Source organism: Ailuropoda melanoleuca, unplaced genomic scaffold, assembly GCF_002007445.2.
Source record: "Ailuropoda melanoleuca isolate Jingjing unplaced genomic scaffold, ASM200744v2 unplaced-scaffold11384, whole genome shotgun sequence".
Lineage (NCBI taxonomy): Eukaryota > Metazoa > Chordata > Mammalia > Carnivora > Ursidae > Ailuropoda > Ailuropoda melanoleuca.
The window spans coordinates 5,429,932-5,442,466 of NW_023179820.1; the positions used below are offsets into that span (position 1 = coordinate 5,429,932).

The 12,535-nt window shown below is 35.7% G+C and overlaps 1 protein-coding gene across 3 annotated transcripts in view; it reads right to left on the reverse strand.

Moving 5' to 3' along the window:
* Positions 1 to 715: 715 nt before the first annotated feature.
* The window catches only part of RB1CC1 (RB1 inducible coiled-coil 1), a 94,154-nt gene continuing 82,334 nt past the window's right edge, over positions 716 to 12,535 (reverse strand). For 2 of the 3 annotated variants that reach the window (XM_034650174.1, XM_034650172.1), the window contains exons 21-24: positions 10,674 to 10,732; positions 8,531 to 8,667; positions 2,759 to 2,829; positions 716 to 1,957 (exon numbers count right to left, since the gene is read on the reverse strand). In XM_034650174.1, coding sequence (XP_034506065.1) covers positions 1,880 to 1,957; positions 2,759 to 2,829; positions 8,531 to 8,667; positions 10,674 to 10,732 — 345 coding nt within the window. In that variant the 3' untranslated portion in view covers positions 716 to 1,879. The remainder of the gene's footprint in view (positions 1,958 to 2,758; positions 2,830 to 8,530; positions 8,668 to 10,673; positions 10,733 to 12,535) is intronic. The other variant, XM_034650173.1, reaches the window with a different exon arrangement.

Genomic DNA, 12,535 nt, shown 5'->3' on the forward strand with positions numbered 1-12,535 from the left:
TTCATCACTTAACCTTCAAAATAACCTGAAGAAGTAGGTCCTATTATTGCACCATTTTATACATGAGAAAACTGACATTCCGTTTGTGCAAATTGCCCCAAGTTAAGGTTAGATCTAGAAATGGAACTCAGGACTTCTGATGCCTAAAAGCACAGTACATTGACCATAACCATACGAAGGTAAGAATTCAATGAGTTTTGATTTCCAGGTTTCATTTTTCTTTTTAACTAAGAAAATTTCATTTTCTTTACATGTGTTTTATAAAGGGATATGTGAACACTGATAGGATGGATATAAAAGAGAAGAAAAACTATAAACAATAAAATCCAACATTAAAGAAGAGTATTAATGAGATGATGGCTTGCATGTGTCAGGCCACTGTGATTCCACAGCACAATGACCACATATTTGTATGTGTGAATGGCACCAAGTAAGTCAAAATGGTCCATCTGGCAGATTCATTTAGACCCAACCAAATCTGCTTAACAAAACCATTCTGTATATAAAGTAGTTTATTGCTTTGGTATTTTTTGCATTGAGATGTCATGGAAGGATTAAATAGAAACATGTGAAATCATTTGTTCATTTATTCATTAATATGTTGTCAAATTCAGTTTTCTATACACTATGGTGTTTATTCCATTTTCTGTACTATTAGATATACATATTTAAAAAAATATTTAACTTATTTTTAAGAAGAAATTAAATATTTTCTGAAAAAGAATTTTATTATTGTTCTCTAGCAACAAACCTGAAACAAGCCTCATCCAACTCAACTAACTCATTTAAATACCTTTGCTCCACAGCAATTTGTCTACATGTCTAGTTTACATAATTCTCTTCTACATAACACTGTTTAACCCTGTTACATAGTATATAGTTAAAGAACATTTTTGTAATAAACATGTTTCTCTTTTGATATGATACAGAACAAGTTTGTCATACTTCCCAGCAATCACTCAAATATATTAAAAATGTATCCTTCTTTAAAAGGCACACACATTTACAGGTTCAAATCTTTATTGTTTTAAAATTCTACATGTCTTTTACAATACAATATTTTGTTATTTAAATGACCTCTAAATGGTTAATGTACAATGAATATGCTTTTTCTGAAATCAAACCATGAATTACGATTTCATCAATATGATTATTCCAAACCAAATAATAAAGAGGTTGGGAAGGTTCCAGTGCTGCATTTGAAACTGTCAACAGCACAGACTCTTCCCTTTAGAACCCAGGTGACCACTGTTGAAAGTGCTTTCAAAGATAGATTATGGCTGATCTTAATATCAGTCTATCAAATTAAGAGTTTCTTTTTGTTTTGAAACATCAAAGGGCATTTAAAAAAATAAATGAAACAATTTGCTTTAGTAATCTACAGAGGCAAACTCAAAGTTATGATTATCTGCATGCAATAACACTCCTCTTTAAATAGTTTTGAAGAATTTATACATTTTATAAAGAATGTGTTTAAGAGTGCAAGTTTTCTGATACTGATTTCACAAAAGGACAAATGCTGGTAATAATAACTAACATTTAGTATCTAAGTTCAAGCTAATGTATATGTAACAAGCAATTAATATGGCTAACCATAAGCCACAATGCAGGGTATGCCCTTTGAGAAAATGAACTAGTTTGGTCCGCATTTCTAGTTATTTGGGTAAAAAAAACCAAAACCATTTTAATTCAGCCAAGGGTTTTGATGAATTTATTGTTCCTAAAACGTAGCCAGTTAAAAAGTAAATGGTATACACCAATGAAGTATATTGTCACGGTGACTTCTGTATAAAAAGATGGCCTGCTGTTTTGGAGTGATGAATAAGCACTGTAGGACAAATCAGAAAAATGTCACAGAACATTTAATTTCTTCCGTAAGTTATACTTTCTTATTCCACGACACAGCTTTCACTCTGTAAAACTTTGTCCCCAAAGGAACTTTAAATCTGTTTTGTGCCTAAGAAGAGAAGAAAAGGAATCACTTAAATGGTTAAAACCAAATTAAGGAGGTACTGTCCTATCATACTACTCAATGTGAGAGTACTCGGGGCTAAGAAGCATGGGTGAGGAAGTCTTTATAAACTACACAAGATCCAGCCCTTACATATGAGAGTACACTGAACCACTAACGATGGAAGAAAGAGCTGGTAATCACTGTTCAAGAATGTAGTACAAAGGGAGACATATGTCATGATTTTAAGTATCAAAGAATCAATATACAGTTTAAGTTTCATTAGCGTTTTGGAACAGAGGGGCCCCAAATTACAGTGAGTCAGGAAAAATGCTCATTAGATTCCACTGACTGCAGCAGTGACACTGCGGACGTTATAGTCAGGTACGTTTTTAGTCATCGCATATTCTGCATTATCCTTCTTCAATGGGGGTAGTATATGAAAATAGGAAACAACTCTACTACAAATAGATTCACTTTTAATCATCAGTTATGCTGTGTGTTCTTTCTTTTTTTGCACAAGAAAACACTAATAACTTGACAGTTATAGAACAGAAACTTGCACTTATTTTCATGTATAGGCTGATGAATTGTTGGTAATCTACCTACGTCTACTCTCTAAAGATAAGTAACAAATACTTATAAAATTGGTGGTTCACATTCACACTCATTAAATTCAAGATATTACTCAATCAAATGAGCTAAAGGACAAATGACTACCCTAGTAACAACTTCTATGTAAAGCAGTATGTGAATCTGAATCTTCTTGATAGTTCCTAGGTTTATATCATTTGATGTAGTTTTTACCTTTTTGGCTTGACAGTATTCCTTTTCCATTACTTTTCCAAGTACCCAGGGTCTTCTAGATGCACCTGAAGCTGTTGAATGAAATTGTTAATTTCTTTTTAAAAGTACAGGTATAATCACTCATGAAAACATAACTGCCAGAATCAAAACTAATAAAGTTCTCAAAAGTGAAAGAAGGTGTAAGACTTTTAAAACAAATCACTAAAACACAAAATGGTTTATAAATCAAAAATGAATTCATTTTACTTTTCAGCCAGTAATTTTGGCTTTACTCATTAAATATAGATGGTAAATCAAATCACAGAACTAACAGAGTTCAAGAAATACAAATAATCCAAGTACAAATCATGAACAAATAAACCTAGGAATTCTAAATTAGCTCAACAGTGCCATCTACTGAAAGTGGTAACGAAGAGGACCATGCCCATTTCTGAAAGTAGACAGTTATTCAGACAAATTTTATTTTCTAGGTTAAAGCAAAGTACTGCCCTTTTCTTTGGTTGCTTTTAACACCAGTGCTCAAGGGCAAGAGCTGAATCTGCCTCACATCTGTACTCCACAGTACCTGGAATGCAAGTGTTAACATCATCAGTGCACAAAAAATGACAGTTAAAGGGTTAAGCACAGCTATATGCCAAAAAACTAAGCAATCTGGAAGAGATGGAGGCCTTTCTGGAAACCTATAAACTACCAAGACTGAAACAGGAAGAAATAGATTTCTTAAATAGGCCAATTAACTATGAAGAAATTGAGTCAGTGATAAACAACCTTCCAAATAATAAAACTCCAGGCCCAGACGGTTTTCCTGGGGAATTCTACCAAACATTCAAAGAAGAAATAATACCTATTCTCCTAAAGCTATTTCAAAAAATAGAAACAGAAGGAAAGCTACCAAACTCATTCTATGAGGCTAATATTACCTTGATCCCCAAACCAGGCAAAGACCCCCTCAAAAAGGAGAATTACAGACCGATTTCTCTAATGAATATGGATGCCAAAATCCTCAACAAGATCCTTGCTAATAGAATCCAACAGTACATTAAAAGGATTATCCATCATGACCAAGTGGGATTCATACCTGGGATGCAAGCATGGTTCAACACTCGCAAATCAATCAATGTGATACATCATATCAACAAGAAAAGACTCAAGAACCATATGATCCTCTCAATTGATGCAGAAAAAGCATTTGACAAAATACAGCATCCTTTCCTGATTAAAACCCTTCAGAGTGTAGGAATAGAGGGTACATTTCTCAATCTCATAAAAGCCATCTATGAAAAGCCTACTGCAAGCATTATTCTCAATGGGGAAAAGCTGGAAGCCTTTCCCTTAAGATCAGGAACACGACAAGGATGCCCACTCTCGCCACTATTATTCAACATAGTACTAGAAGTCCTTGCAACAGCAATCAGAAGACAAAAAGGGATCAAAGGTATCCAAATCGGCAAAGAAGAAGTCAAACTGTCTCTCTTTGCAGATGACATGATACTCTATATGGAAAACCCAAAGGAATCCACTCCCAAACTATTAGAAGTTATAGAACAATTCAGTAAGGTGGCAGGATACAAAATCAATGCCCAGAAATCAGTTGCATTTCTATACACGAATAACGAGACTGAAGAAAGAGAAATTAGGGAATCCATCCCATTTACAATAACACCAAAAACCATACGTTACCTTGGAATTAACTTAACCAGAGACGTAAAGGACCTATATCCTAGAAACTATAGATCACTTTTGAAAGATATTGAGGAAGACATAAAAAGATGGAAAAATATTCCATGCTCATGGATTGGAAGAATTAACATAGTTAAAATGTCCATACTACCCAGAGCAATCTACACTTTCAATGCTATCCCGATCAAAATACCGAGGACATTTTTCAAAGAACTGGAACAAATAGTCCTTAAATTTGTATGGAAACAGAAAAGGCCCAGAATCTCCAAGGAACTGTTGAAAAGGAAAAACAAAGCTGGGGGCATCACAATGCCGGATTTCGAGCTGTACTACAAAGCTGTGATCACAAAGACAGCATGGTACTGGCACAAAAACAGACACATCGACCAATGGAACAGAATAGAGAACCCAGAAATGGACCCTCGGCTCTTTGGGCAACTAATCTTTGATAAAGCAGGAAAAAACATCCGGTGGAAAAAAGACAGTCTCTTCAATAAATGGTGCTGGGAAAATTGGACAGCTACATGCAAAAGAATGAAACTTGACCACTCTCTCACACCATACACAAAAATAAACTCCAAATGGATGAAAGACCTCAATGTGAGACAGGAATCCATCAAAATTCTAGAGGAGAACATAGGCAACAACTTCTATGACATCGGCCAGAGCAACCTTTTTCACGACACATCGCCAAAGGCAAGAGAAATAAAAGATAAAATGAACTTATGGGACTTTATCAGGATAAAGAGCTTCTGCACAGCCAAGGAAACAGTCAAAAAAACTAAGAGACAGCCCACGGAATGGGAGAATATATTTGCAAAGGACACCACAGATAAAGGACTGGTATCCAAGATCTACAAAGAACTTCTCAAACTCAATACACGAGAAACAAATAAACAAATCATAAAATGGGCAGAAGATATGAACAGACACTTTTCCAATGAAGACATACAAATGGCTAACAGACACATGAAAAAATGTTCAAAATCATTAGCCATCAGGGAAATTCAAATCAAAACCACACTGAGATACCACCTTACGCCAGTTAGAATGGCAAAGATAGACAAGGCAAGAAACAACAATTGTTGGAGAGGATGTGGAGAAAGGGGATCCCTCCTACATTGTTGGTGGGAATGCAAGTTGGTACAGCCACTCTGGAAAACAGTGTGGAGGTCCCTTAAAAAGTTAAAAATTGAACTACCCTATGACCCAGCCATTGCACTACTGGGTGTTTACCCCAAAGATACAGACGTAGTAAAGAGAAGGGCCATATGCACCCCAATGTTCATAGCTGCATTGTCCACAATAGCCAAATCATGGAAGGAGCCGAGATGCCCTTCAACAGATGACTGGATTAAGAAGCTGTGGTCCATATATACAATGGAATATTACTCAGCTATCAGAAAGAACGAATTCTCAACATTTGCTGCAACATGGACGGCACTGGAGGAGATAATGCTAAGTGAAATAAGTCAAGCAGAGAAAGACAATTATCATATGATTTCTCTCATCTATGGAACATAAGAACTAGGAGGATCGGTAGGGGAAGAAAGGGATAAAGAAAAGGGGGGTAATCAGAAGGGGGAATGAAACATGAGAGACTATGGACTATGAGAAACAAACTGAAGACTTCAGAGGGGAGGGGGGTGGGGGAATGGGATAGACTGGTGATGGGTAGTAAGGAGGGCACGTATTGCATGGTGCACTGGGTGTTACACGCAACTGATGAAGCATCGAACTTTGCATCGGAATCCGGGGAATGTACTGTATGGTGACTAACATAATATAATAAATCATTAAAAAAATAATAAAAAATAAAAAAAAATAAAAAAATAAAGGGTTAAGCACCAAAGTCTGGAAAGACAGTGCTTCTGTGAAGGGGAGGTGGAAAATGTGGGAGCAGACAGGATGAAAAGACTAGTCCCCAAAGAGCCGAAGTGTGACAAGCTAAGGAAAGGACTCATTCTATTTTTAAATTCATCAGAAGATTAGTTTTTAAAAGACTCGATTTCAAAAGTATTTGGCCAGTAAATTATCTGGTTTAGGCTAAAGCCTTTGAGATTCCTAAGAGAAGACAAAACTGATTTTTATTCCCTAAACATGATTTGCCAACATATAAATGAAAGACATCATGAGTAAACTATCAGAAATAAAAAATACATAGATACATCACATGATAGAAAGATAAAAGCCCCTAAACCACAGGATATGGAAAATACCCTGAAGAGTAATATAGCACTTCACAGACAATTCATGATTTCTGAAAAGAATGATCTAAAACTAAATGCTTATGTTTTATGTTTGAGGAGTAGTAAGTCCACTGTCATGGGCACAGAAAACACTCTAATAATCCCCAAGGCAATGACACAGGGGTAGGGTAGCATCATTCCCAATTGGTATCCTCTGTTCTGTATTTCTCAAAAAAAAGGGTGGAGGGGAGGGAAGGCTGGAGTTCCTTGGAAAAGTAAGATTATTAAAGAAATTCTTTTTTCCAAGACCTGTAAGAACCTTTAAAATGGTAATGTGAACTGTAAACCTCTAAGAGTATGCAGTGGTTCCTAGATTTATTTTTATTTATTTATTTTTAAAGATTTTATTTATTCATTCGACAGAGAGAGACACAGCCAGTGAGAGAGGGAACACAAGCAGGGGGAGTGGGAGAGGAAGAAGCAGGCTCCCAGTGGAGGAGCCTGACGTGGGACTCGATCCCAGAACGCTGGGATCACGCCCTGAGCCGAAGGCAGAAGCTTAACCACTGCGCCACCCAGGCGCCCCAGTTTTTAATTTTTTAAAGATTTGAGAGAGAGAGAGAGAGCATGTGCAATGTGGAGGGAGGGAGAGAGAATCTTCAAGCAGACTTCCTTGAGTGTGGAGTCCAATATGGGGCTCGATCCCAGGACCCTGAGATATGGCCTGAGCTGAAACCAAGGGCTGCACACTCAAGCAACTGAGCCACCCAGGCACCCCAAGTGTTTCCTAGATTTAAACACTAACTTTCCTATTCTCGGGAAATGCATATTGAAATATTTAAAGACAAAGATCCATGATATATATAACTAGGCTCATACGGTTCTGGCAACAAAAACAAGCACAGATTTCTGTATATTTTTGTATTTCATTTAGACATACACATATAGAATAAGGCAAATGGGGCAAAATGCTAACAACAGGTGAATCTGAGTAAAGGTAGATGGTTTTTTTTTGTTTTTTTGTTTTTTTTTGCACTGTACTTATGTAACTCTTTGGTAAATTTAAAAATCATTTTCAAATAAAAAGTTTAAAGAAATGAGAAAAAAGAAACCCACAGAAAATTGAAAAAATACCAAGTTCATTGTTTTCAAGACACAAAACCAGTAAGTTGTAAGCTTATCTTCTCATTTTTCAAGGTTATATGAAAACTATACAAGTCTATGGATATTAATCCATCACCAACAGCCATGATGGAGTGATCATGTGACATTGGTCTAGTTCAAGAGCTGGTATTTGCCTGTGTTGGTAAGTCATTCCAAACAGAAACATCAATGTAAATGGACATATATTCTTGTATTTTAATAATTCTATTTAAGCTAAGTATCCCAAGGTACCTATTCTTTAAAGATCAAAGTAATACATAATAGACACTGTAATTTAGTAAATTTTAACAAAACTTTTTTTTAAAAGCCTTAAAAAACTATCTATTGACAAATTTAACAAAAAACAAGGTAGGAACATAATAAATAGGATAGAAAAGACACTTTACGTAAGGCTGGAAAGAACATTTTTTTCTAAAATCGTTCTTTATTGCCTTCATAAATAAGTGTGAACTAAGCTCAAATAGGTTGCATTTATATGGGAATTCTGACAATATAATTCTGCTTTTGCTAGGGTATGAGATACTGGACCCAATCGTATTAAACACACTCTAACTTTGAACAGTTCACAAAATCCAGGAAAATAATCTGTATAATGCAGATTTTATAAAAAACAAACATATTAAGCAGAGTTTCTTCTTAGTGATTTAATTCTGTTATAATTAGATAAGAGGGTAGAAAAATCTTTGATATATTCTCTATACTCAAGTTTGAATATTTTAGTTATGGATATGACACTTACCACCCTCACCTGGTTTGAGATCCAGGGCAGGCAAAGACTCCGAATGCAGAAAATACAAGGTTGGACTAACAGTAAATAACACGTAATTGTCATGGCGCTCATCTAGGATGATGAGTACCAAATCTCCCACCTGAAAACTGAATAAAGGAAGATAATTTATTGTCCTCAACGGTTGCTGTCATCCTCTTCTGAAAACTTTAAGTATATATTCTGCAATGTTCAACTCTATATTCAGATATCAATGCATTATTAAAACTCACTCACATTTCCAATACTATCCATTGTTTAAAAAAACAAAACAGACGCTTGGATGAAGGGGAGAAAAAAAAAACACCATTATATAAAGTCACCAATCACAGGAAGAGGATATTTATCCTCATCTTCCATCTTAGAAGATGAAACAAATTCCAAGTGAACTTATTTATAGTTACAGTAGCAAAGAAAGACTACGTGCTATTTTTCCTGTCTCTAGGTATAGAGCTCTTCAATTTGAAAGAAAAACCTACTACGCTCAGTTCATTTCTTAACTAGTTTTAAACAAGTCAATGGAAATTACTGCTTTAGGGTGAAGGCCTGAAAGAAGGAGCAAAAGAAAGAAATGGGTACAACTGCCCATAAAATTTAATTGGTTCTGTGTCTTCAGAATAATTTTTAGAAATGTTGTTCAAAGTCTGTATGGGTCTTGAAAGTTAATCTTGTGACCTTACTGAATTTATCAGTTCTAGTGGTTTTTTGATGGAACCCTTGGGGTTTTCTATATAGTATCATGTCATCTGCAAATAGTGCAAGTTTTACTTCTTCCTTGCCGATTTGGATGTCTTTTATTTCTTCTTGTTGTCTGACTGCCGTGGCTAGGACTTCCCGTACTATGTTGAGTAAGAGTAGTGATGGTTACCAGAGGGGAGGTGGGGGGGGATGGGCGAAATAGGTGACGGAGATTAAGAGTACACTTATCATGATGAGCACTGAGTAACATGCAGAATTGTGGAATCGCTACATTGTATACCTAAACTAATATAACACTATACGTTAACTGTACTAGAATTAAAATAAAAAACTTAAAAAAAATAAAAAAAAAGAAAGTTAATCTCAGATTTCTTAGTTGTCAAGATAACTTAATTTAGTAGGTCCCGCACCTGCTAAATCATCAAACTCACTGGGAAAGCTTTTAAAGGATAACAGCTTTTTCATTAATTGCTTATCCTACAAATACTTGATGCCTACCTAACAAGACGTGGCAGGCACTGTTTTGGCTAAGTACCTGGACGCCTTCAAAAACGTAGACAGAGCCTCTCTTTAGGCAGTTAAAAAAAGTTTTTTTTTTTTTCTTTTTTTTTTTTAAAGCTCATCTCACTGTAATCTTTAAAGGCCAGAAACTGGATTTGATTTGACATACAGCTGATACATAAAAGCAGATACCAGCTAGCTTTTTAACATCACTGAGAAAAGATAAAATTCTAATGAGAAGTTGAAGGTCAGAAACCACAGATATCTACCAACCAAAAATTAAGTTGACAGATCTAACTGATTTTTGTATCTATCCTAACAGGTATAGAAGACTGACCAGTGTCCATGTGTTGCTAACAATGCTTTTCGAAAACTTTACTACAGAGACTCTCCTTTCAAATAGCCCATGCCAAAACCCAATATACTACTACAGTATAATGTGGTCCCAGAGGACTGTCTATGAAATTATTCAACTGATAAATAGTATATTATGAATTTGTAGTGTATCAATAAAATGAAGTCTGAAAAATAAAAATGAGGAAACACTGCAACTTAAAAAATCTCCAATCTAATTGACTCTCCAATCTAAAATGTAAAAGGCTAAGGTAATAAATGGGATTTAAAAGAGATGGCATTAGCTGAAAAGTGAAGTAGAGTCAAAAGGACTATCTGTGTATAAATGATAACTGAAGCTGTAATAATGACTTCAAATATAATCCTAATATTTCCAATTTAGAAAAAACTACACTTTCTAATAAAAAATTTTTACTACCAGTGGGTACAAAACACTCAGCTGAATGCACCTGAATCTGAAGAATTAGAGCCACTGAAAAATATTTTCATTAACAATTCAATACTATCCAAATCAATAAATTTATTTCACATGGAAAACGGAAAATAAAAATATAATACTTACTCTCTAATAGCTATCTTTTCAGAATGCCTTGAGGATACTGAAGACATGCTCTGAGACATCTAAAAAAAAAAATGAATAAAGCTCATACAATTAGAGCACCACATAGGTTTATTAGGTCCTTGCTGCAAAAATTTCTTTCGATGTCACACATATTCACATCTGTGTCCCAGCTTTTAAGAGTCCAAATATGAGGTTCATTAATATAATTCCTTTCCTCAACAATGATTTGCAGTGGACAAATTCACCTACATTTTTACTTATGGTATTTTCTTTTTTTTTTTTTAAAAGATTTTATTTATTTATTCGATAGAGATAGAGACAGCCAGCGAGAGAGGGAACACAAGCAGGGGGAGTGGGAGAGGAAGAAGCAGGCTCACAGCAGAGGAGCCTGATGTGGGGCTTGATCCCATAACACCGGGATCACGCCCTGAGCCGAAGGCAGACGCTTAACCGCTGTGCCACCCAGGCGCCCCTACTTATAGTATTTTCTTAATCAAATTTGGCTGCATTAAAAACTATTTAAATATAGAATCATATTTTATTTATAATTACATAGTTAATATTAAAAAAATCACAGAGTAGAAACTGACAAGTTTTGGAGAAGCATTTCCCAATTATAATACATCAGTTTCAAATCTTTCCTTTTGGTAAAAAACAAACCAAAAAACTTTTTAGGAAAATTTTATTCAAAGGTCCAATATCTAACTAGGAAAACAAATAAATACAATACTCCTCTGGTTAAAATGCTGGTGGGAGAATAAAGTTCTGAGAGTTGGTAACATCCCTCACTTACCTTCAAGGCAACTTCTGAGAACTTCAGTTTAAAAACCCACTATTCTCAGAGAACCCAGAAATGGACCCTTGGCTCTTTGGGCAACTAATCTTTGATAAAGCAGGAAAAAACATCCAGTGGAAAAAAGACAGTCTCTTCAATAAATGGTGCTGGGAAAATTGGACAGCTATATGCAAAAGAATGAAACTTGACCACTCTATCACACCATACAAAAAGATAAACTCTAAATGGATGAAAGACCTCGATGTGAGACAGGAATCCATCAAAATTCTAGAGGAGAACATAGGCTGCAACCTCTTTGACATCAGCCACAGCAATTTTTTTCATGACACGTCTCCAAAGGCAAGAGAAACAAAAGAAAAAATGAACTTGTGGGACTTCATCAAGATAAAGCGCTTCTGCACAGCCAAGGAAATAGTCAAAAAACTAAGTGGCAGCCCACGGAATGGGAGAAGATACCTGCAAATGACACTACAGATAAAAGACTGGTATCCAAGATCTACAAAGAACTTCTCAAAGTCAATACATGAGAAACAAATAAATCACATCAAAAAAATGGGTAGAAGATATGAACAGATACTTTTCCAATGAAGACATACAAATGGCTAACAGACACATTAGCCATCAGGGAAATTCAAATCAAAACCACAATGAGATACCACCTTACGCCAGTTAGAATGGCAAAAATGGACAAGGCAGGAAACAACAAATGTTGGAGAGGATGTGGAGAGGGGATCCCTCTTACACTGTTGGTGGGAATGCAAGTTGGTACAGCCACTTTGGAGAACAGTGTGGAGGTCCCTTAAAAAGTTAAAAATTGAGCTACCCTAAGATCCAGTAATTGCACTACTGGGTATTTACCCCAAAGATACAGACATAGTGCAGAGAAGGGCCATATGCACCCCAATGTTCGTAGCAGCATTGTCCACAGTAGCTAAATCGTGGAAGGAGCCGAGATGCCCTTCAACAGATGACTGGATTAAGAAGATGTGGTCCATAGGAATATTCCTTAGTCGTCAGAAAGAACGATTACCAACATTTGCAGCAACATGGATGGGACTGGAGATTA